Below are 24,905 nucleotides of genomic sequence, written 5' to 3'. Positions count from 1 at the left end.
ATGGCATCCAATGAGCGTGCGTGGCCCACCCGGAAGACGCTAGATGTGTGACGTCATCGCGTTTTTCCCGGGATTCTTCTTTTGCCATTTAAAGTTTCCTCCTTCGACTCTTGTTTTCACGGTTTGACTTACGGTTCCTTGATTTTCTGGAACTCCTGTTGTGTTATCAGTTTTATCTTGCCCTTTAAAGTATATACTTTATTGAGTATTGTTCTGATTATTTAAGCGCTTTGTGACCCTGGTCTGGAAAAGCGCTATACAAATAAAAATGACTTACTTACTTACACCGTTATATATTTCCCAAGTTTGATTGACAGCCGAGAAACGCTCACCAGACTAGAGTCACTTTAATCTTTTTCATTCACTCGGTCAGCAACTCTCGACATGATCTCATGTCCAGACAAATATAAAAGACAAACAAAAAAATCAGCAGCAAATAAATACAAAGTTTGAACGTCGGTAGAAAAGTTGTTTCAAACGTTCCGTCTGGTTAATGAAAGAATCACAGCAGTAAAAAAACGTTGTTTTTCTGGCTTAGTTATGACAAAACGCTGTGGCGTCTTCATCGGCAGAGTTCTGGTTCTGGTCTCTGTGGGTCAGTTCAAGACCAAAAAAGTTGTTGAGAGTTCAGAAAAGACTAAAGTCATTTTTGGTTTTCGGACACCATCTCTCGTCGTCCCCGTGAACTTCAAAATAAGAGCCTCCGTGACGAGGCCGAGTCCTTCGGTCCCCGGCGGGTTCTGATGGCTCACTTCAGGATCAGCGTCCCCTCGGACCCGTCCTTCCTCTTCAGGTACAGGCCGTAGGTCAGGTGGTGCTCGCGCCGCAGGAAGGCGTAGAAGTAGTCCGACACCAGCAGGATCTGAGGCAGACCGGCCCATGAGCAAAAACACCAGAGCGACGCGCTCGTGCTCGTGCACGTACCTGAGCCACGTTGAACAGCAGCGTGATGGCGTAGTAGAAGTTAGAGTTGGCGCTGCCGGCGTAGATCCAGAGGTGCCAGAGGACGGGGAAGAGAGCGGCGCACGCCAGCAGCACACATGACACCAGGAAGATGTTCCTCAGGACTGCAGAGAGACACGCGTTACCACGGCAACGCTCAGAGCCGCATGAAACACAATGAAAATATATGAAGATATTTATATATTTAACATGTTGAAACTTTGAATTTCTTTACTCAAATGTGTTTTATTGTTATTTTTACCATTTAATTATGAAAATTAATACGATTATTTTATTCATTCATTTCTATATTAAAAGGTTAAATTTGTTTTTATTTAATTGTAAAAAAATCAATATTTCTAATATGAATAACTGTTGTTGGTTTTATTTACACATACAGTTTGATCATCTAAATCCAATAATAGCTAAATTCGATATTTATTCATTTGTAAGCTTTTAAATTCAATTTAAAAATCTTTAGTAAAATTATTATCATTATTAAATATTAGTGCCACTTAACAATAACATTGCTTGTGAATCCACCAGTGGTTCTACAGCAAACATTTTATATAAAATTTAAAAGGTTTTACATGAAAGTATATTGAATTTGTATTTTGTTTTTTAAATAATTCAAATTAGAACATTACACTCTATGTGTAATAATAATACATTTTGAAAATGTTTGATTTTTTTCAAATTCAATAATTCAACAAACAAATACAACGTTTCAATATAGAAAATATTGAATTAAAAATCATTCAAGGCTTAAAAACCCCAAAGAATTTCAATAAAATAAATCTAAGTTTCAACATTTGATATAGTGACACTTCCATAGAACGCAGCCAGGTTCTGTTTCTGAACTTTGACCCGGGTCGCTGGACTCACAGCGGTGCAGGTGACTCCACACGGGCAGGAAGGACATGTAGAGGGCGATGTCTCCCACTGTGGGGTACGACTTGAAGATGGAGATCACGGCCAGCTGCATGAAGATGAGGAAGACCGGATGTTCCCTGCAGACACACACACACACACACACGCACACACACACACACACACGAGTCAGACACACTCACACGACGAAGGGGGCGGGGCTTACTTGAGCTTGATTGACAGCGGGATGGTGTAGAAGAAGACGTTGATCTGGAACACGCAGAGGAAGAAAAGTCGGAAATGCTCGAACATCTCAGCGAAGAAGTACCAGAAGAGTCCGATGTTGGGGGTCAAGTCCGGAACAGAGAGGCTGAAAGAAGAACGAGGTCCATCAGTGGAACGTTTTACAAGCATTGTTTGTTTCAATAATTCTTTTTTTTTTGGGAGTAAATGAAAATACAGATAGAGATTTTACAACAGAGGGAACATTTCTATGAACAAAAAGGAAGTATGTAGAAGTATATCAGTGCAAAAGGAATATTGAATTATAAATGTTGAAACTTTTGAATGATTCAAATATAATACATGTTAATACAATAATAAAAAAATTAATGATTTCAATTTAAAAAAATTATATTTGTAGCCTTTTTAATTCAATATAAAAATAGTGAAATAATAGTTAACGATACTAAAAGAGTACGGAGCTAATTAACGGACATTTAAAACAATCACAGCAGCACAATTATAACAAATTCAACATATTATTATAATATAGACATTGTTGATAAAAAAAAACAAAAGAACATTTCAAGAAAAAAAATAACCAAAGTTTAAACATTTAAAATATTAAATTCAACCATTCAATTTTCTGATGTCGCTGATATACGTTTAGGGGGTCCAGGGGGGGACTCACATGAAGCCGTAGACCGAGGGCAGGTAGTCCCAGGAGCCCAGCAAGAAGAAGGACAGACCCACGATGACGAAGAGGCTGCCCAGGTACATGAAGAGGTACTGGACCAGGAACCACCAGAAGCTGATCCGCCGGAAGTTGACTGGGATGTACTGGCGCTGTGAAGGGGTCAAAGGTCGAAATAAGAATCACAGCCCAGGTCTCTGAAGACACACCGGGTCTCACCTGCAGCAGGTAGAGCAGCGCCGGAGCCACCAGAGTCAGCGGGTAGATGGACTGGTACGTGGCCAGCGACAGGAAGATGGCGCTCAACAGCACGTTTCCTGCAGAGCAACACCAGGTCAAGGTCGTGGTTCTGGGGAGGAAACACTCACGGCGGGATGGAAACCTTTGATGGTGGCGAGGATGAACAGAGCGATGACCGAGTTGTTCAGGCCGCAGGTGGACTTGGCTACACAGGACAGGATGGTGAACGGGTTCAGAAGGTAGCTGGAGGAGAGAGCAGGCGTCATCTGGTGCTGCCGACACAGCCCGGCAACCGATGAGCAGCACTTACAACATGGCCACCTTCAGCGGGATGTAGAACATCTCTGCGGGGCTGCGGACCAGCTCGTGACAGTCGGGGGGGTAACGGTCCGCCTCAAGGGCGTATTTCTGCTTCCTGAACTGGATCACAAACATCAAATGTGTGAAACCTGCTGGTACAACCGAGGCAGCAACAGAAATACTCAAAAAAAATGTTCCATGTGTGATGCTATTGGTGACCACAAGAGGGCTCCCCAGTCCCCCCAATCAGCAGAGACAAGTCGCTCAGACTGTTGACCAGGTTTAACTCTATCAGCCAAAGTTTAGGTTTTTTAAATCAATAGGTCAAACACATTTATGCAAGTCTATATGACACATTCTACAGTGATTTCAAACCAGACTCTCATTGACCAGGTTTTACAACCGTACTCCAGACACACAAGTAAACACACGAGTAAACTCCACACACACACACACACACACACACACACACACACACACACACACACACACACACACACACACACACACACACACACACACACACACACACACACACACACACACACACACACACACACACACACACACACACACACACACACACACACACACACACACACACACACACACACACACACCATCTAATTATTGTCAATCTACTTATTGTAACTTTTAATCATTTCATTATGCTAAAATGACATCACTGTTTAGATTGTATGAACTGTGTGACAATGTGAACGACAATTCGAGAAAGGTATATAAAGAGTCAAAGGGGGATTATTTGGATGAATAATAAATAAATAACTTGTTCTGTTTAATGCAGGGGTTTATCAGAACGTAACCCCGTGATAAACCAGGGACCACTTTAGTCTTTTGGGAAATACAGGAAGTGATGTCACAGCTGAAGCTGAGCTCTCACCACTTGTTTGTTGTAGTCCTGCGTGGCCAGGTACAGAGCCACCGCCGTGATCACGTCCGCCAGCTGAGGAGAGAACGAGAACGCGTCAGTCGTCATGACAATTAAGGGTAAACAACAGTTTGTTTGAAACCCTTCTGTAGGTTTCTTACATATAAAAACATCTCTCACATGAAGGAAGCACCTTGATGTATATTGACCTGCTGTAGACATTCTAGTCTGACAGCCATCTTATAACATATGCTTGGACCTCGATTTATTAATGCAATTGTCATTTGAGCATATTTTATTATTTTGGTAGTTAGATAGATCGATCAACTTTATTGATCCCTCTGGAGGTCTCCTTTGGGAAATTGATTTTCCAGCAACACAGACGATAGATTCATGAAACAAGAACAAAGTGAAATAATAAGGAAGAGCAAGATAATAATGAAAATCTAAAGAGAAATAACATAGAACGAAGAAAAATAACAAAGACAAAGATTATCATAGAATAACATCTTTTCACTTCACTCCTGCCCCCAAACTCCAAATTAAACAATTTAATATCACAAGAAATGCATGAGTCCCTGAGTCTATTAGTGTTGCATCATGGGAGGAGCATTCGTGCTGCATCTGCTTCTCTGCTCACTGATGACAGTGTTCAGAGGATGACTGTCATCATCCATGATGGACAGTAGTTTGTTCAATGATCTCCTCTCAGCAACTGTCACCAGTGAGTCCAGCTTCATTCCAACCACAGAACCAGTCCTCCTGATCAACCTGTCCAACCTGTTGACACTCCTCTTGGACACATTCCCACCCCAACACAGCATAGAACACTGGCCACCACAGACTGGTAGAACATGCAGAACATGCTTTCCTGCAGATGTTAAATGATCGGAGCCTCCTCAGAAAGTACAGTCTACTCTGAACTTTGTTATATACATGGTCTGTGGTGTAGGTATATTTTATTAGATTTATTTATTATTATTATTATTATTATTATTATTATTATTATGCGTCCTTCTTTTTGGATATAAGTCTTAATCTTGAACTTGAACATGTTTCTATACTAATATGTTTTAAAACAATAAAACTAAGTGATGGAAAAAAAGAGCTCTTTGTTGCAACTTGCTTAAGATCCTTCTTTTGACTTGACAATCGTCGGTTATTGGCGAAGACCGAGCTCTCATCTGGTTCAGATTGTTGTGACCTGCAGATTATTCAAGCGTAGACGGAGGTTCACTCACGATGAAGGTGATCTCGGCGTAGTCCACGAGGAAGTGGAACAAGTAGATGACGAGCGGAGTCTGTGGAGGGACAAAATCTTATTAGTGTGAGTCTTTGTGTGTGTGAGTCTTTGTGTGTGTGTGTGTGTGTGTGTGTTAGTGTTGCTCACCTCATGGAAAACATCTCCAGCGTAAGGTGACACTCCTAAATCCAGCAGAGCCAAACCTTCAATCACTAAACAAGAGGGTTTTTGTGATAATTATTAGATTAAATTACAAGTTATAACTTTAAAGAGGATTCAATATTCGACACGACAAGAAACGCTGTGAAACCAATAGATTGTCAACTGATTTCCTGATATAAGGAAGACATGTAGGATGCTCTAACCGGAAGTGATCCACCGGTGATCCACCTGACACAAACCGACGTAAGAGTGATCACTAACAGATCCGGGGTCTTATTGCCCGATTACATGAAAACAAACGTCATAAAATACACTAGAATTTAAAAAGAAAACGTATCGTCACAGTTTGGTTTTATTCAAACCTGCTCTGGAAGACCCTCCAGGACACGAGACTCACCTCTTTTCCACGCAGTGAGCGGAGAAACCACCTCCACTCGCTCCGAGATCAGCTCCGCTAGACTGGACCTGAACAGAAGCGCTCGAACCGTCACAGCCACGATCAGCAGCAGAGTCAAAGGAGCAGCCATGATCGCGAGGCGAGTGTCCACCACCCACCGCGAGGACTGCCGGGAGATGTAGTCATGCACGTGGAGAAATGCGGAAATAAAAACAATCGTCAAAACAATTAATTCAAAAACATTTTTTTTAATCCCAGGATATATTTAATAGATGTATAGAACGAACGTGATACAGATCAATTGCATATTCAGATTAAAAAGATCAGATTCCACGTTTTATTATATCTTATTTGTAAGCGGAACGTTTTCGTCGGAACACTTTGAGTGTTGGACCAAAACAAAAAAAGCTCGTATGAGAAACAAAGTTTGTCATACGAGACTATTGTTGCCGTTAATGTTTAAATCCATAAAACCATCTGACTACATTAACTTTTCCATTTGATAGTGGTGGATAAAATAAATATATTGCCAGACAACTGCTCGATAAATAGAACTCGTATATTAAAAGATTGGATCCACACAGTGAATTTAGTCCTACATGGCAACAGCTAATACAATTTAGAATTATTTTTTTAATTCACAATGTCTGTATTAATATGTTAAAACAACGCAATATTAAATCATTCGTTGCTATCAATGGTGTTGTGGTCACGTGATTGAAAGTCGCCGGGGTGGGCGTGGTTTTCTCTCGCGACCAATCAGAGAGCTACAGTTCTGCACTGCGTCATCATTTTCTAGTTTCACTTTTATAAGACGTGATGGAAACTTTGGTGTAAAGAAATCCAAGCAGATCCACAAACATCGTCCGGACTGACATGCGAGGAACACAAACCGACAGAAGAATCGCTGAACTCGAGTGATCTGGGTTGAAGACATGGCGGGCCTGGAGGTGTTGTACACCTGTGTCGACGACAGCATCACCTGTGCGCAGGACGCGCTCATCTGCTTCGTGCACTGGGAGATCATCTCTGCGGGCTTCAGGTGCCTCGGCTCCGGGGACGAGGTGAGCGGAAGTAGCTAGCATTAGCATCGCTAGCGTCACCCCCTTAAACTCCATTTTTTTTACTGCAGATTCATCAAAAATATACATATCATTGTTCGTGACGTCATGTACATTCACCTCCAGCTATTGTCGAAATTGTTAAAATATGATATTATTTACAAATCGTTGTGTTGCTGTGTGTTTGTTGTCATGTTAACATCACGTCACGTATTCACAACGAAACACTGTTTCAATGCGACAAACCGAATTAATTCATTAATTAATTTCTTTTGTTGGGCTATTTTTGATTTATGTCTTTAAATCACTCTAGTGTAACATTTAATATAAAATAAAAAAGGTTAGAGAATACAATGAGGTTTTGTCGCGTAGCTGATGACGTACATCATCAGGTTCCATTATTTTTATTCATTAAGTCTTTTTGACGTGAAAACGAGTCTCGAGACTTCAGAGTCACTGTGAGACCCATAAGAATACTTTGCAAAATATGTAGTTTTAGTTTTACGTGAAGGTGTGTGTACCTGTCAATCAACCACAACAAGCGTCACGTGACTAAACGTGTTTCTCTGCTCCATCACTTGATGTTGTGTGTGTGTTTCTCTGCTCCATCACTTGATGTTGTGTGTGTCTGCTGCATCACTTGATGTTGTGTGTGTGTGTGTGTGTGTCTGCTCCATCACTTGATGTTGTGTGTGTGTGTGTGTCTGCTCCATCACTTGATGTTGTGTGTTTCTGCTCCATCACTTGATGTTGTGTGTGTGTGTGTGTGTGTGTTTCTGCTCCATCACTTGATTTTGTGTGTGTGTGTCTGCTCCATCACTTGATGTTGTGTGTTTCTGCTCCATCACTTGATGTTGTGTGTGTCTGCTCCATCACTTGATGTTGTGTGTTTCTGCTCCATCACTTGATGTTGTGTTTCTCTGCTCCATCACTTGATGTTGTGTGTTTCTGCTCCATCACCTGATGTTGTGTGTTTCTGCTCCATCACTTGATGTTGTGTGTGTCTGCTGCATCACTTGATGTTGTGTGTTTCTGCTCCATCACTTGATGTTGTGTGTTTCTGCTCCATCACCTGATGTTGTGTGTTTCTGCTCCATCACTTGATGTTGTGTGTGTGTGTGTGTGTGTGTTTCTGCTCCATCACCTGATGTTGTGTGTTTCTGCTCCATCACTTGATGTTGTGTGTGTGTGTGTGTGTGTGTTTCTGCTCCATCACTTGATTTTGTGTGTGTGTGTCTGCTCCATCACTTGATGTTGTGTGTTTCTGCTCCATCACTTGATGTTGTGTGTGTCTGCTCCATCACTTGATGTTGTGTGTTTCTGCTCCATCACTTGATGTTGTGTTTCTCTGCTCCATCACTTGATGTTGTGTGTTTCTGCTCCATCACCTGATGTTGTGTGTTTCTGCTCCATCACTTGATGTTGTGTGTGTCTGCTGCATCACTTGATGTTGTGTGTTTCTGCTCCATCACTTGATGTTGTGTGTTTCTGCTCCATCACCTGATGTTGTGTGTTTCTGCTCCATCACTTGATGTTGTGTGTGTCTGCTGCATCACTTGATGTTGTGTGTGTGTGTGTGTGTCTGCTCCATCACTTGATGTTGTGTGTTTCTGCTCCATCACTTGATGTTGTGTTTCTCTGCTCTATCACTTGATGTTGTGTGTGTGTGTGTGTGTGTCTGCTCCATCACCTGATGTTGTGTGTGTGTGTGTGTGTCTGCTCCATCACCTGATGTTGTGTGTGTGTGTGTGTGTGTGTCTGCTCCATCACTTGATGTTGTGTGTGTGTGTCTGCTCCATCACCTGATGTTGTGTTTCTCTGCTCCATCACTTGATGTTGTGTGTGTGTGTGTGTGTGTGTCTGCTCCATCACCTGATGTTGTGTGTTTCTGCTGCAGCCCGGTCCTGACGACAGGAAGTCGGAGCTCCTTCCTGCCGACTGGAACAGCAACAAGGAGCTCTACACGCTCAGGTACCAGGAGAAGAATGGAGACGACCGGCTGCTGCTCAAGTCTCTGGTCATGGACTCCAACCTTATCTTTCTACTCATGGTAAATATATACACACACACACACACACATTCTCTCACACACATCTCTAGAACCCTCTAGTCATAGGGGGACTCTCCGTCGTTGCTAGGTTTAAAATTCAAATTGTCTTGTAACATGAATGAATGTGTGTGTGTGTGTGTGTGTGTGTAGAATGGCGCCTCCAAACAAGTCGGCGACTTCACGGTCAACGTCAGCGACCACGTGGACTCGGAGCATCTTCATTCGTTCGACAGGTTGGTGTCAAACGGGGTCACATGACCCGTCAAGTCAAGTTCAAGTTAATTTATTAGTCAAATACACATGTATCAAGACATGCAGCATAAAGTGTGGTCCTCACAGACTCACCATGCAAAACATGAAGTAAACAATGAAAGGACATTAAAAATAAAATAAATAATCAACAAAACTTAAATAATCAACTAATAAACAGAATATCAACAAAAAACAAAGTTATAGCACAGGTAGGTGAGAGTGATGGTAGGACAGGGAGGGAGTTGAGTCACCAATGATCCTCTCAGCTGCGCTGCAGCGTCTTGCGGCAGGAAACTGTGCCGGCGCCGAACCACACGGTGATGCAGCTCCACAGGATGGCTCCAGGACAGATCTTCAGAGATGTGCACACACAGGAACTTGGTGCTGCTCACCCTCTCCACTGCAGCTCCGTCGATGGTTGCTGGTAGATGCTGGGTGTGCACTCTCTCCTGAAGTCCTTTGACCTCCTTAATTATTCAGCTTCAGGATGAAGAAGTCATGTGACTATTCGTTCACTCTGCTGGACCCTTTATGAGTCGAAGCTTTTACTCTGGTGTGAGAACTTCTCTAATTGCCTCCATTGGAGTTGAAGCCGCAGAGGAACAGAGTTTTGACGAGTCCTTGGACTGACCTGTGGCCTGGTTCTGGTCTCAGAAATGTGATTCTAAACAGAGGCTCTGCAGCCGGTGTCATGTCCAGAATGAAACTCCTGAACTGGTCCTCAGGGTCTTCAAGGACACGGACAGTCTGTCAGAAAAGGTCCGGAACCTTCTGCCCGCCTCAACCCGACCCTCCGGCAGAACCAGCCAGGCGGAGCAGCAGGAACGTGAGAGACATCGAGACGATGCCGACCCGCTCCGTATCCCCAGCAGACGCCCGAGACCCGGGACACATCCGGACAGGTGAGCACCAGTGAGACCTTCGTCAGAGCAGAGTGGTTGACATCGTCGTCTGTTTCAGGTTCGACCCGTCAATCAATCCTTTTGCTGCCGGCGGTCTGGATCTTGACCCCTTCGGGTGAGTCAGAACCTTCCACGGATCATGAACACTTTTTAATTTAAAGTCCGTGAACGTTCAAACGAGCCTCAACATTATGACCACATGTGCTCTGGTTCTGACTCACTCGTTCTCTCACAGGTCAAGGGGTGGTGGCGGGATGATCGTGGACCCGCTCAGGTCCGGGTTCCCACGATCTGGTCTCGACCCATCCAGTGGGATCCCTGACATCCTCCCACCCGGCGCCGTTCCTCCGGGAGCTCGCTTTGACCCGTTCGGAGCCGTCGGGCCGAACAGACAAGCCAGACCTGGGTGAGTCATGTGACTGGTTCCGATCTCTTTTTTACCCTCTGACTCTGGTTCTGTCTCCTGGTCTCCTCAGGCCCGACCCGGATCACCTCCCCCCGCCCGGATACGACGACATGTTCATGTAGAAGCTTCTCACATCTCAATAAACCTGTTAACAGTCTCCGCTGTCGTTACTACCGCGGCCAGCAGGAGGCGCTGAAACATCAACAAAAGTTTACTCAATCAAACTTTATTGTCTGTTTCCTGTCTTTAGACACTTTTGACCTTAGAAAATGAATTTACTTTTATTGCAGCAACATTCATTTTAAATACAAACGACAACAACAAACACCTTTTTCTTCACGACTTTTATGATAATAATCTTTGTGTTTCTCTCTGGAGGTTTTTTTTGTAAAGTTTTATCATGTTTAAGGAAACACTCTAAAGATCAGAGACCCCACAGTCAGTGTGCGCAGATTTAAACTGTAGCTACGTGTCTCCTTCCTACTGAAATGTCTCAGAGAATATTTGTTTGTCAAACCGCAGAAGTGTAATACGCGGCTAAAGGGTTCTACATCTTATACATGCTACACCCTCTAACCGAGATTCGCTGTTGGTTAATTCTTGAGGCCCTGCCTTGTCGTTATCTGATATAATCCAGGGTGATTCAGATTTTAAGAAAACCAGAGAAAATTAACAACATAACGAACATTCCGTGGGAGGTCAACCAAGGATTCGCTCGTCTCCGTTAGCTAACGCTAACTAGGACTTTAGCTTAGCTTCCTGCTCTGACCAACATTCAAGCGACACGACATCCAAATGTGCTTTTAAAGATTCACCGAAGTGATGCGACGGCTACACAAAACGTGTCATGAGTGGGAGGCGGAGTCGTCTCGTGTTCTCGCCAGCATTAGCATGTTTACGAACAGATGCGATCGAGGTGAACATTGTGGTACAAACATGTGTCTCGGCTGATGTCGGAGGTCGTATCGAAGTGCATCAGAATATTTATCGCTTGAATTTAACGTCTCAAACCTAGAGTTTGTTTTTATTTAAATGTTTTCTCATTTTAAACGATTTTATTTCAATAATTTCTATATTAAAAGTTTACATTCGTTTTTTTTTTAATTATAGAATTCATATCTTTTAAAAAGCAAACGTAAGAATTGTTATAATAGCGCCAACATTCTTAATATTGAAATTAAAAAGCTTTAAATAGCAAAAATATTGAATTTAACTAATTTATTTTGGTATATTGAATTAGAATATTGAACCCATTGAAAAAACATTATTTTTAAATTAAATTATTCAATAAAGAAATAGCTAAAAACACAAAAAACATTAAAAAAAATAATTATCATTTGAAATGTAAAAATTAAACATCATCTGATGACACTAATATACTCCCGTACGTCTCCATGACGACAGGCGAGTCTGGTTGTTTCGTACATTCAGATTCAAGAACAAACTCTAAGTCCAGAACTGCTGTCGGGTTTGAGAGTCAAGAGTCCCTCAGCCCTGGTCTGCTCCTCCACACCTCTGCCCTCTCCCGCCTCCCCCCCGGCCTCCCCCCCGGCCTCCCCCCCGGCCAGCTCCTTCATCCTCAGGTGGATGGAGCCGTAAGTTCTTTTGGGTCGCACGAAGGCGGTCTGGCGCCGGTAGATCCCGCCGCGACAGACGGAGACCGTGAGCAGCACGGACAGGAACATCCCGCCCAGCGTCAGCAGACCCAGACCCGCGATGATGCACTTGTCCAGGTGGGACCCGAGTCGGGCGTAGTAGGTCTCCAGGCGCTCCATCTGTCGGGCCGACACCGACTCCCGGTCCAGTTTGGCCTCTCGCGGGATGGTGTAGGCGATGACCACCAGAACGATGCCGCTCACCAGGAAGACCAGAGCGAAGATGAAGCCATAGTCCGCTGAGCGATCGTCCGTCGACTCCTGCACGTCGTCCAGACCCTCCGTGTCCTCGTCGTACGACTGGAGAGACGCTCGGTGCAGATCCTCCTGCAGGGAGCAGAACCAGAGGTTCGGTTTAATACTTGACAACCTCAGTCGTTGAGAAGACCAAATGGAAAGATGGAGTGATTATAACAAAGAAGGTAGAAAAAGAAACGCGAGGAAACGACAATGGAGGAAACAGACAAGTGAGGAAACAAGGAAGGAGGAAATAGACAAGTAAAGAAAATAGGAAGGAGGAAATAGACAAGTAAAGAAAATAGGAAGGAGGAAATAGACAAGTAAAGAAACTAGGAAGGAGGAAATAGACAAGTCAGGAAACAAGAAAGAGGAAATAGACCAGTCAGGAAACAAAAAAGAGGAAATAGACAAGTAAAGAAACTAGGAAGGAGGAAATAGACAAGTAAAGAAAATAGGAAGGAGGAAATAGACAAGTAAAGAAAATAAGAAGAAGGAAATAGACAGTAAAGAAACTAGGAAGGAGGAAATAGACAAGTCAGGAAAAAAGAAAGAGGAAATAGACAAGTCAGGAAACAAAAAAGAGGAAATAGACAAGTAAAGAAACTAGGAAGGAGGAAATAGACAAGTAAAGAAAATAGGAAGGAGGAAATAGACAAGTAAAGAAAATAGGAAGAAGGAAATAGACAAGTAAAGAAACTAGGAAGGAGGAAATAGACAAGTCAGGAAACAAGAAAGAGGAAATAGACAAGTCAGGAAACAAAAAAGAGGAAATAGACAAGTAAAGAAACTAGGAAGGAGGAAATAGACAAGTAAAGAAAATAGGAAGGAGGAAATAGGTAAGTGAGGAAACAATGAAGGAGGAAATAGACAAGTAAAGAAAATAGGAAGAAGGAAATAGACAAGTAAAGAAACTAGGAAGGAGGAAATAGACAAGTCAGGAAACAAGAAAGAGGAAATAGACAAGTAAAGAAAATAGGAAGAAGGAAATAGACAAGTAAAGAAACTAGGAAGGAGGAAATAGACAAGTCAGGAAACAAGAAAGAGGAAATAGACAAGTAAAGAAAATAGGAAGAAGGAAATAAACAAGTAAAGAGATAGGAAGGAGGAAATAGACAAGTAAGGGGCGACATAGCTCAGATGGTAGAGTGGTTGCCTGCAGTCCAAAATACAAGAAAGAGGAAATAGACAAGTAAAGAAAATAGGAAGAAGGAAATAAACAAGTAAAGAATCTAGGAAGGAGGAAATAGACAAGAAACTAGGAAGGAGGAAATACACAAGTGAGGAAACAAGGTAGAAGGAAATAGACAAGTAAAGAAAATAGGAAGAAGGAAGTAGACAAGTAAAGAAATTAGGAAGGAAGAAAACACAAGTGAAGAAACGTCGAAGGAGGAAAAAGTCAAGTTAAGAAACGATGAGAATATAGAAAAGTGGGGGAACGACAGTGTAGCAAATATATAAGTGAGTGACCGAGGAAAAACACATATGCGGAAAGGAGGAAATAGACAAGTGAGGCAAGGAGGATAGTCAAGTGAGGAAACGAGACGGAGGAAATAGTTAAGTAAGGTAAATGAGGAAGGAGGAAATAGTCAAGTGAGGAAACGAGGAAGGGGGAAATAGACTTGAAGAAATGATGAAGGAGGCAATAGTTAAGTAAGGTAAACGAGGAAGGAGGAAATAGACAAGTGAGGAGACGAGGAAGTAGGAGAAAAGAAGGATGGAGACACAGGTGAGTATGGGGTCAAAGGTCACGACTCACTGGTGTCTGTGAGGTAGTGGGTTGGCAGTTCGACGCCTCCTGCTGGTGGAGCTCTTCATCCCCCAGGAAGGTGGCATTGTCGAAGCCCCGGCTCGGCGGCGCCGCCCTGCAGGCGCTGGGACTGGTCAGCTCTCGCAGCTCGACCGCGTTCAAACGAGACTCCATGGAAACCTGCTGGTCGCCGCCGTCGGCATCGTCCTCTCTGCAGGACAACCTCATGAGCATGGAACTGCAACACAGGGGGCGCTAGAACACCTCGACCGAGCTGAGCCAAAAGACGGAGGATGGAGTGGTGACGTCACTCGCCTGCTGCTGACCCTCTCTGAAGCTTTTTATTTCAAATGATTGACGTCTGATGTGAACTATAGAAACCCATAAACCATTAGCATCTATCGAACAGTTAGCAACGCTAAAGCCAAGAGAACATCACGACCGTTCCGGAAATGACGCGAGGAAATCGCATGTGAATGTAAATCGAAAGAAACGTGATAACGGGCGACACTAGTGACAGAGACCCCCCCATTCTCACCTGAACCCGCGTGACCTTGCGAGGGTCCGTAGCGCCCGAACCCCGGACTTAAAGCATCGGAACCAAGATGCGGAACATCCGGTCACAACGAGCTTCTCGCTGCGGCTGACGACGAAGAACCCCCGCCGAGGAGAGCAGCCGAGAATATAGAAGGACCCGAGTGACGTCAGCGAGGCTCACCTGCTGCTGATGCCGCGACCGGGCGACGGTCAGACGGACATCATGATGGAGAGGAGGAGGACAGACATGCGCAGAAGGTGCTTGAGAGCTGGAGGCTGACGCGCGTCAGACGAGGAGGAAGATGAACACGATGAAGGCTGGATGGACTTTTTTTTTTTAAATGAGAATCTTTTTAAAATCATTTCATGGCGAAGGTCCACGTCAGCCACTGTAGATTCGCTGGATTGTGACGTCACGGGTGTGTAGACGTGCCCGAAACGTTAAAGAAACAAATCTATTCTTGCCAGTGACGTCACTTTCATTAATAAAGTCTTCCTCTTTGACACAAAACAAGAAAATGAGAAACAGATCGACTTGTTTTTATTTACAAACAAGAAAATAACTTTTTTTTTTACATGTTCTGAAGACAACATTACATGCGCGCGCACACACACACACACACACACACCTATTTACACAACTAAGATATTTACAAATATTATTGACCCAGACGATTGGCAGTTGATCGACTTTCACAATTAAAGCCTAGATAATCTTCTGGTTCCTTTTGTTCTGATTCGTTGACTGACCAGTAGGGGGCGAATTGTGGAGCGAGAATCCTGGCGGAATAAATAATGAATGTAAAAACTAAAAAGAGGTGAAACTTAACTGTGGAACTGGTTCGGGGCCACGGTAACGATCTCATCGTGGCGCCGTGAATAAAAGTCGGTTCTAAAGTTAAAACACCAAAGGACGCGCAGGATGACAGTGGTGGAGGTAAGAAGGCGTTTGAAGGTCAAAGAGGACCTCAGTGACTCTGGCGCTCCGACACCACGTCCTGCAGACGCTTCAGCAGCACGTCGGCGCTGCTGCCGTTCTCCGGACACACGCGCTTGCTGGGCGAGTCGCAGGCTGATGACATCATCATGTCGCCCTCCATGGTGAAGGCTCTCTTGCGGCTCACGCAGCCCTGGCGGATCATGCGGTTGATGTCGGAGAAGTCCTGCAGGGGGCGACAACATGTGTGAGTGCTTGTGTGTGTGAGTGAGTGAGTGAGTGCTTGTGTGTGAGTGAGTGAGTGCTTGTGTGTGAGTGAGTGAGTGCTTGTGTGTGAGTGAGTGAGTGAGTGAGTGAGTGAGTGAGTGAGTGAGTGAGTGAGTGAGTGAGTGAGTGAGTGTGTGAGTGTGTGAGTGAGTGAGTGAGTCACCTTGGACGGGCTGCTGTTGATCCTGTGAGTGAAGGCGTTCGGAGACAAGCAGCTCGCAGAGTTCTTGTGCGGCGAGACGTAGAGCGAGTGGCGCTGAGAGATGCGGCGAGGAGAGAGCGGCTGCGCCCGGACGGACGGGAAGGGTGAGAGCAGGGGGGCGTCGGCCTGTAGAGACACACACACGTCAACACACACTCTAGGCTGCGAGGCTGCGAGCGCGACTCACTCTGCCGTCGCTGGTGGCGTATCTCATGGCGAAGCTCTTCATCGCCTGCACGAAGACGCTGTTGTAGAACTGGATCAGGTCGCCGCGTTCCTCCGGGCCCGACGATACTTTCTCCGCCGCTGGAAGTCAAGAGTACGATGACATGAAACACACACGTCACTAATAATAAACACAACACAAAGCATTTCCAATTGAACCCTGAGACTTTTTTTTTTTTTTAATTGATTTCAGAATTAAAATGATTTAAAGACATTAATCTTCTACTTCCTAAGATCAGGTAATCTGTCTTTTTACTCTATGGCAGGGGTAGGGAACCTGGTCCAGAAAGAGCCGCAGTGGGTGCAGGTTTTTGTTCCAACCGATCAAGCATATACAGTTTAACCAATGAGGTTTCAGCTGAACAAGCAACACCAGACTGACAATCAACTGATTACACTCCTAAGACACCTGATTGGTCAAAATGTGTCCTCTTGAATGGTTGGAACGAAAACCTGCACCCACTGCGGCTCTTTCTGGACCAGGTTCCCTACCCCTGGTCTATGGATTGGATCACCTTGATCCATCTTTGGTGTCAAACTGGTCCAGAAAAGGGCCGAGACGGTGAAGGTTTTGGATCCAACCAGTCAAGCACATACGGTTGAACCAATCAGGCGACTGAAGACAGTAATCAATTAATTGTCAGTCAGGTGTTAATTGTTTAAGCCGACACCTGATTGGTCAACTCATGTGTGCTTGACTGGCTGGAACAAAAGCCTGCACCGTCTCGGCACTTTTCTGGACCAGTTTGACACCCCTGAATTTAGACACAGTTAAATGCCCAAACACGGATTACCAGCACTCTGAATGTGAGCTATCAGCAAATCAAGGTCCAAGTTTTTTCTTGTTTGACACAAAAAAACAAAAACAAAATCCAACAAAGATGAACGACTGGTCATCACTACATTATGACGACAATGCTACGACTGGACATGAGTTTGTTAATCTCTGAGGAAGTTTCTGCTCGGCTTCTTACATTCACCGCCGGACGCTGGATCCACCTCCATGTTCTCGTCCGTCACATGATCTCCGGGAGCTCGGCGAATCAGGACGCTGCGGTAAACCTACACAAAGACACACAAAGATGAGATCAGAGATTTTTGGGTGAGTTTGTGCGTAAGATGTTTCTGATGCATCGTAATCGAGCAATTCATTTTTTTTTCAAAATTCACTCATTTCTACATTCTAAGGTTTCATTTGTTTTTGTTTTTAAATAGATTTTACAAAGTTTGCTATTCTAATGCCAATAATAAAAATATAAAATTTAGAAAATGTTGTTATTTTTCATTTGTAGCCTTTGAAATTGAATATAAAAAGTTTTTATAATAACGACACCAGACAATACTGTTGAAACTACAAAAATGTTCTCCGTGTGATGAAGCTTGTCACAGAAGAAACACTAAAGGAGCTTCGTTAGTTCTAGAACTCTTCAGTGTTGTGTGTAAGTGTGTGTTTGCGTGTGTGAGTGAGTGTGTTCCTCACATGGCTGCTGGCCTGTGGTTGGCTGCGGTAACACTTCATGATGTCCTGGAAGGTTCGAGTGTCTTTGGTGATCTGTAGAAGAACGTCACGTTGAGATCATCATCATCATCATCATCAGGAAACAGTGGTTTGTGTGTCAGGTGACCTTGGAAATGATGTAGATGGAGCAGAGCAGCAGCTGGTCCAGGTGGCGGTCCTTCATCAGGTCCGTGCAGTGAACCAGACAGTGTTCGAAGCCGGTCCAGATCTTCCCTCGGAGCTCTGACGGGACGTCCAGCTTCGCACACAGATCTCTGAGGCGCACACTGGCGAGGTGATACACCTGAAGACACAACACAACCTCGCGTCAATAGGGTCATGAGAAGATCCAGGTGGTGACCTCACATGACCTGGGCTTCACCGTGTGAGCCGAGTCACCGAGTTCACTGCGACGGTCACGTGATGTTCTCACCTTCCTGAAGAACAGAGCCAAAGACCCGGTGCGTCGGGGTCGGCCACTGCTCAGCGGGGGGTCAGAGGTCACTGGGGCGGGCACAGGACCTCTGGGCGAGGTGGTCAACAGGAACTGGGCAGTGACGGTGCCTGAAGAGTCGCACGGCTGCACCGGGATCAGCGTGATGGTGTGATCGTTGCTCAAGCCTTGAGAGAAACTGAAGATCAGAGATGTGTGTGCGCGTGTGTGTGTGTGTGTGTGTGTGTGTGTGTGTGTGTGTGTGTGTGTGTGTGTGTGTGTGTGTGTGTGCGCGTCAAAGCTGTCGTCACTCACCCTGTGGCAGGATGTTGAGGACGGTGGTGGGTCCGCCTGCAGTGATCTTCAAAGTGCCGCTGGAGTCAAAGGTCAGTCTCTTGGCAGGAGAAGCCGTGACTCGACTCACTCCCGGGGTCATGGTCAGCGGTTCTTCCCCGAAGAGGCGACGTCTGGCGGCACTTCCAGCAGCTGGTGAGCTGTACCTGTCGTGGACCGGAGACGGAAGAACATCTGGACACCAGAGAAAAAGACGGAGATTTAATTAATAAAAAATAGAAACAAAAGAAAAATGGAAGAAGAGAGGGAGAGATGGAGAAAAGGAAAGAGAATAAGAAAAAGAGGAAATTAGAGAAAGCGAGACAAAAGGAGTCAAAGAGAAAATAAGTGATAAAAATAGACAAAGAGAGAGAAAGAGGAAAAGAGTAGCGAAAGAGAAAAACTGAAATAAGTAGAGGGGAAGAGAAAAGAAAATAAAGGAGAAAAAGAAAATGTAGGTAAAATAGAGAATGAAAGAGTTATTGATAAAGAAAGAAAGAAAAAAAACAGAAAGGGAGGAATAGAAACAGAAAAAGATAAAAATGGAAAAAAGACAATTACAGAAAAAGGAAAAGAAAAAAAAGAGAAGAGAGAAAAAAAGAGACGAGAGAAGAGGGGAAGAGAAAATAAAGATAGAAGAGTGAAATAAAGAATGAAAGAGAAATTCATAAAGAGAGAAAACAGAAAGAGAAAATGGAAAATTAAACAATTACAGAAAAAGGAAGAGAAAAGGCAAGAGAAAAAGGGAAAGGAGAGAACGAAAGAGAAAAAGAAAAGAAGATGAAGAAGGCAGAGATGTTTCTATAGTTTCAATAACGATCGTTAATATAATCAATATCATAACAACGATGGCAGGCGTCACATATTGGTCTCTTCAGGGTCACTGGTCAGTCCGGCTCACCTTTGCGGGCGCTGCCCAACACGGTCCGACACTCTCTGATGCGAGGGTGGATGATGGGGGAGAGGGCCAGCATGGGCAGATGAGACTGAGTCGCCCCAGAGGAACCGGAACCAGAACCAGAAGAGTCCAAACTGGAGGAGAAATTCACCTGCAGAAGACGACACAGGTGGGTCAACTTTCTCAACGGCAGCAGCAGAAGAACTCAGTCGGACTCACCTCCTCCACGGTCGGGACTTTGTTCCCGGCGCCCTGCAGGGCGCTCCAGAGAGCAGAGTCTGCGGTCCAGGCCCGGCTCTCCAGAACCTGCTCCTCCAGCGAGTTCAGATGTTTCACCATGTCTCTGGAGAGACCTTCTTCTGAGCGGATGAACACCTCGATCACCTGCAGCACACGTCAGAGTCTCTCACAGGCTCAGTGTGTGTGTGTGTGTGTGTGTGTGTAGATATGTGTGCGAGTCTGAGACCTTGAAGAAGTAGAACGGCGCCAGTTTGAAGATGTTGATGATCCAGGGAAACAACCTCTGGGAGCTGTAGGAGAACAGAACCACCTCCACACAACACGCCATCAGAGAACAGTGGAAAATGTCCTGCTCCAGCAACGCCTGCAACACAAACACTTCAGTTCAGTTGTTGTCTCCACCTCCGAGTTGTGTTACTGTCGTGTGAGTGTGTGTTTGGAAGTTTATCAGTGACATTCGAATATTGAATAGTTGAATTAAACATTTAAAATGTTGACACTCCTTTGAATCTTACTGCATACGATCGTTTCTTTATGAAAATTGGAATTTCTTTTATGGTAGTTGGATCAAGTATCTCACTTCTCTTTTGACATTATCTTGTAGCACCATTACATTTTTACACTGAATTTACAAGACTAGGAATACAAAAAAAACGATTTAAATGTTAAGGTCCGTATTAGAATATCAAACTATTTCCAAAAAGTAATTGAAAATACTCAATCTTTTACAATTAAATTATTAAAAAAAAGAAATGCATTCTTTCAATAAACAAATTTCAAAAACTACATATTTTTAATTCAAATAAAATTCAAAGTTTGAACATTTGAAATGTTCAATATGACTCTGATCAACTTTTATGTTTATGCAGCAGCAGGTGAACGAGTAACATTGACTTCTTACGCTCATGTCTTTGCCCTGCACTCGTTTGGTCTCCTGCACCATGACGTTCTCCAGGATCTTGTAGTACAGGATCTCCGCCAGTTTCAGCCGGTTCTCTGCAAAGTCTAGAGGCAGAAAAGACAACAGGAAGCAGGACGTCATCGTGACCTTGAGGTCGCGTGTCCGTCATACCGATGTGGGAGCCGCGGCTGTCGTCGGAGTCGTTGGTGTAGTGATCTTTGAAGGTTTGTCCCAGTCTCTTCATCCTGGCCAGGACCTCGTCCAAGGGGTTTCTGGAGCATGACCTGGAGGAGGAGGACACGCACGGGGTCAGGCATGGACGCTCAGAAGGTTCATCAGATGTTTCTTTGTGAAGATGCAGAAGGTGGAACTCACTTGAAGATCTGCAGCAGATGCTCGCTGGGCGCCGTTCTCAGTCCTGCCACCATGCTCTGCAGACGACCCACACTCTGCGTTGCCGAGGAAACGGGCGTGACAAACAGCTCCTTCTCCTTCAGGTAGACGCGTCCGGTCAGAGGGGTGGCGGGGGCGAGGGAGCCGGACTGAGGAGTGACATCACCGGGTCAGTGAAGGAACATGGATGAAGGGGTAATGGTGAAGGAGGGTAAGAAAATATTGATGCGCTTATATACCACAATTTCCACCACGATAGCATAATCCATGTTACGAAAATCAGTCAAAATGTTTTGCTTTCAAATCAAATTTTGTATCTTAATTGACATTTTATTAAAGCAAATATAAAATACAACATTTTAATGAATAATTAACACACAAACAATACGATTAATTTGATCATTTTAGTGTTGCAATTAGACCTCTGGCCGCCAGATGGCAGCAGTCATTACACCCTTAGCTTAAAAAAATCCTGCAAGAACCTGGCAATGACTAAGGACAAGAGGATACAGCAGCTTTTAAATATTTGATTTTTGGACATTATTTTGTTTTGTTTTTTTTAATTAAAATGTGGTCTGTAAATGCAAGTACTAGTCCAAGTCAAGTCTTCGGACAGATTATTGCGACTTCTTAGCTGAAACTACATCAAGGACATGTTTCTCCGCACCTTCTCCACCTGAGCACTCGTCTGGCTGGCCGACGGCTCCTGGACGCTCTTCTTCGGCGTTCCGATCTCCTCGTCTGCGTCGGCTCCGAGGAACACCCGCTCGTCGAAGTCTCCCACCGTCAGCACGTACTCCTCGTACTCTCTGTTCAGAGCTTTACTGAGGAACACAAAACACACAAAACTATTCACACAACTGAACCGAGAACGCTCCAGGAGGACGAGCTGAACGTCGACGCTCACTTGTTGTCGATGAAGTTTTGAGGATCCAACATCTCCGTCAGAAGTTCTTCGTTTCCCTTCAAGATCTGAAACAAAGAGTTTTTTTTATTAGTGATTCCGTGTTTCTTTATCCTCGCTCTGACACTCAGAGTGGAAACAATTGTGAGAAAACTCACTCGTTTCTGGAAGAGCGATTGGATGTATGGTTTGAAGTAATGCTGCTTGATACACTTGGCCTCCACCACCAGGCCGTCATGAAGCTCACACAGACGCTCCAACACACAAGGCGGCGGCTCGTCGGTCGATACGTGACCGTCCGCGCGGTACAGAGCAGGAAGACCTACACAGACACACATGTTGTTCATCTGCTGACACACAATCATGGATTGATGTGTTCATCCACGACACACGGACCTCTGAAGGTTGCGTTGATGAGGTCCTTCCTGTTGCTGCAGAGGAGAGCGTTGCCGAAGACCAGGTCCAGACAGCAGAGCAGCAGGTGGTACGAGTTCACCAGGTCGTCACCGATCATGGGGAAGTTCCCTGTGCAGAAACACACACAAACGAGTTAACACACACACTTTTGAAAGTATTCACAATCATCACAAACCTTTGGTGTAAACAAACAGAGTCCAGCAGAACTTGAAGACGTCGCTGATGTGACAAGGCAGTCGTCTGCAGAGACACACAGTGAAGATGATGCTTTTGTGAGTCTGCGTGTGTGTGTTTGTTTGCATGCGTGTGTGTGTGTGTTTGTTTGCATGCTTGTACACACCGGTGCTTCCTACTGCGCGGCTGCCTGGGCGGCTCTCCTGCTTGTGGGTTCTGGAACATGTCCATGAAAATGGGCTCGAACTTGCGAAATATCACTGTGGAAACTTCGAAATTCCTCTCCAGTCGATCCACTCTCTGACGGAAGTCCCGCGTGAGGTTGGACATGTCGGCCCACTTCCTCATCTTGGAGAAGAACTGGATCAAGCTAGAAAGGTGGGACACGGACAAGGATCAGCTCCGCTGGTGGGTCGGTGACGTCGCTGGACGACTCACCTCAGTTTGGCACAACGAAGGATTCTGGTCAGAGAGACGCAGTTCCCCTCCATCAGACCCTTGCCCACGGTGGGAGTGGACCCCTTCCTGCAGGCGGCGTACAGCGAGCACGCCAGCCAGTGCACCACTTCCCCCTGTGAAGCAAAGAACCAGGTCCCAAAATAAAAAGGTTAGATTTCATATCAAATTATAGGAATATTACCAGTAAATTCAAGATATTTCCTTCTCAGGTACACTTAACAGATTTGGCCCAAAGTGTGACACGTGTTTTTCCGTGCCGTCAGAATTATTTATAATGTAGAATTAATAATAATAATAATAATAATACATTTTATTTGTTCCGCCCCTTACATCAATCGATCTCAAAGGGCTATTAAAGCAGGTGTGGTTCTTAAGTTAGTGTGTTGGTCAGCGTAAAGCATTATTAATCTTCATTAAGACAACCCATGAAATATTGAACCAGCTCGACAATGCAGATTCAAAGATGTCTGTCAGATAGATTGATAGATACTTTGATCGACCTTGAGGAGAAATTACTTTGTGCTGCAGCAATAACACATCCATCCATAAATACATGTGAATACTATCAAATAAACACATTAATACAATAAATGAATAATTCAAAAGTTGACAACGAAAAGTAAAAAGAGCATGTTAAGCATTAGGAAGAGATTGGTTGTAACATCTCATGGCTTTAGGAAAAAAGAATGTCCTATCAGCAAAACTAAAAATGTAAGTGTTATCTCGGTACATGTCAGAATGTTATGATAGAATTTAACCAATTTAACTTTGGAAAAATAATATAGTAATTAATATTGTAAATAATATTGAATGGTTGAATTTGAAATTTCAAACAATAATATTTTTTTTAATAATTAAATAACAGAATTCGTTTAAAAACATATTTCTATACAAGTTCGATAATGAATTATTACATTTTCAGAATTAAATATGTATTTGATCTCATAGCCTTTTAAATTGCACAAAGAATATGGACGTTTATACAACAGTCTTATATTGAATTTTAAATCCTAGGCATTTAGATTAAAAAAAAAAGGACATTTGATTGTTTATACAATTAATTTGATTAGATTATTCGAAAAAACAATTAAATATTTAAACATAAGCGTCAATGGGCCGGTATATGTCGTTATTGTTTACGGAAGTGTGGGCTCATGTTTTGAAAGGAGAATCTGCCTCTACCGTAATGACCGGAATAGTAGGGTATTTACGGTATTTAAAGCAGCAGCCAGAGAGACCTTTAACTCCAAAGTTGAAGGTGGTGGTTTTATTTCAGTTTAAAAAAACATCTCGTCAGAGGTGATACGCGGGTCTGACCTCCAGGGTGTACGTGTTCCAAATGCCGGTGAAGTTCTCCATGGCTTCCGTCGCCGTCTGTTCGTCCATGTTGAGCTCCTGACACAGCGTCTCCAAACTCCTGCGGACGACGCTCTCCTCCATCCTCCCCGACTCGGAGTCGGGCGATTCCTCTCCCCGCATTCGCGCGACGTCTCCGCGCTCGTCCAGGAACAAATAAACGGCCTTAAAAGCGGGGATCTCGTCACGCGGAGCCCGTGGTCACTCTCAGGAACAGCAGCAGCTTCCTCCGCTCCGACAACTACATCTCCCACAATGCATTGGGTTGGCGCCAAAACTACAAAGCAGTGACCAATCAGGAGCCGGTGGAGCGTCACATGACCACGCCTCCCTCTGTGACGCTGCGACTCGATGAAGAAGTTATATTGTTTTGTTTTAAAAAAAACTTTATTAGCTTTTTTAAAACATAATATCTGCGGTTCACACCCTGACACGAGATACTTTATGGAGAAATCAGTT

General features: G+C 44.2%; 4 protein-coding genes across 5 annotated transcripts; 1 reads left to right on the top strand and 3 right to left on the bottom strand.

Annotated features, from left to right (window-relative positions):
• Positions 1 to 328: 328 nt before the first annotated feature.
• On the bottom strand, positions 329 to 6,130 carry pigu (phosphatidylinositol glycan anchor biosynthesis, class U). The gene is made up of 12 exons (XM_087800635.1): positions 5,960 to 6,130; positions 5,548 to 5,612; positions 5,399 to 5,458; positions 4,170 to 4,232; positions 3,279 to 3,388; positions 3,111 to 3,211; positions 2,948 to 3,045; positions 2,726 to 2,880; positions 2,039 to 2,182; positions 1,828 to 1,952; positions 925 to 1,067; positions 329 to 862 (listed from the first exon to the last, which is right to left on the bottom strand). Exons 1-12 carry the CDS (start codon positions 6,087 to 6,089, stop codon positions 749 to 751), a joined length of 1,308 nt encoding a protein of 435 aa, XP_087656761.1. The 5' UTR covers positions 6,090 to 6,130; the 3' UTR covers positions 329 to 748.
• A 605-nt stretch (positions 6,131 to 6,735) lies between these two features.
• On the top strand, positions 6,736 to 10,787 carry psmf1 (proteasome inhibitor subunit 1). The gene is made up of 7 exons (XM_087800634.1): positions 6,736 to 7,023; positions 8,918 to 9,070; positions 9,221 to 9,303; positions 10,048 to 10,224; positions 10,283 to 10,339; positions 10,460 to 10,630; positions 10,701 to 10,787. Exons 1-7 carry the CDS (start codon positions 6,895 to 6,897, stop codon positions 10,750 to 10,752), a joined length of 822 nt encoding a protein of 273 aa, XP_087656760.1. The 5' UTR covers positions 6,736 to 6,894; the 3' UTR covers positions 10,753 to 10,787.
• Positions 10,788 to 10,892: 105 nt separating this feature from the next.
• Positions 10,893 to 15,108, bottom strand: tmem74b (transmembrane protein 74B). Of its 2 annotated transcripts, none has more exons than XM_087800633.1 (3): positions 14,991 to 15,108; positions 14,282 to 14,483; positions 10,893 to 12,612 (listed from the first exon to the last, which is right to left on the bottom strand). In XM_087800633.1, the coding sequence occupies exons 2-3, from the start codon at positions 14,444 to 14,446 to the stop codon at positions 12,064 to 12,066; spliced, it is 714 nt and encodes a 237-aa protein (XP_087656759.1). In that variant the 5' UTR covers positions 14,447 to 14,483; positions 14,991 to 15,108; the 3' UTR covers positions 10,893 to 12,063. The 2 variants fall into 2 exon arrangements, with proteins under 2 accessions (XP_087656759.1, XP_087656758.1); XM_087800632.1 differs by lacking the exon at positions 14,991 to 15,108 and adding an exon at positions 14,811 to 14,951.
• Positions 15,109 to 15,333: 225 nt separating this feature from the next.
• Positions 15,334 to 24,670, bottom strand: rbl1 (retinoblastoma-like 1 (p107)). Its single transcript, XM_087800134.1, has 22 exons — positions 24,408 to 24,670; positions 23,070 to 23,203; positions 22,798 to 23,001; positions 22,633 to 22,697; positions 22,437 to 22,565; positions 22,199 to 22,362; positions 22,044 to 22,108; positions 21,804 to 21,960; positions 21,119 to 21,285; positions 20,915 to 21,027; positions 20,744 to 20,847; positions 20,069 to 20,206; positions 19,822 to 19,986; positions 19,606 to 19,753; positions 18,687 to 18,899; positions 18,372 to 18,559; positions 18,066 to 18,242; positions 17,921 to 17,992; positions 17,415 to 17,502; positions 16,403 to 16,521; positions 16,177 to 16,341; positions 15,334 to 15,972 (listed from the first exon to the last, which is right to left on the bottom strand). The coding sequence occupies exons 1-22, from the start codon at positions 24,567 to 24,569 to the stop codon at positions 15,778 to 15,780; spliced, it is 3,132 nt and encodes a 1,043-aa protein (XP_087656260.1). The 5' UTR covers positions 24,570 to 24,670; the 3' UTR covers positions 15,334 to 15,777.
• Between the last annotated feature and the right edge of the window lie 235 nt (positions 24,671 to 24,905).

Source organism: Callionymus lyra, chromosome 10 (assembly GCF_982586985.1).
Source record: "Callionymus lyra chromosome 10, fCalLyr1.hap1.1, whole genome shotgun sequence".
Taxonomy (NCBI): Eukaryota; Metazoa; Chordata; class Actinopteri; order Syngnathiformes; family Callionymidae; genus Callionymus; species Callionymus lyra.
This window is presented reverse-complemented; position numbering and strand designations above follow the sequence as displayed.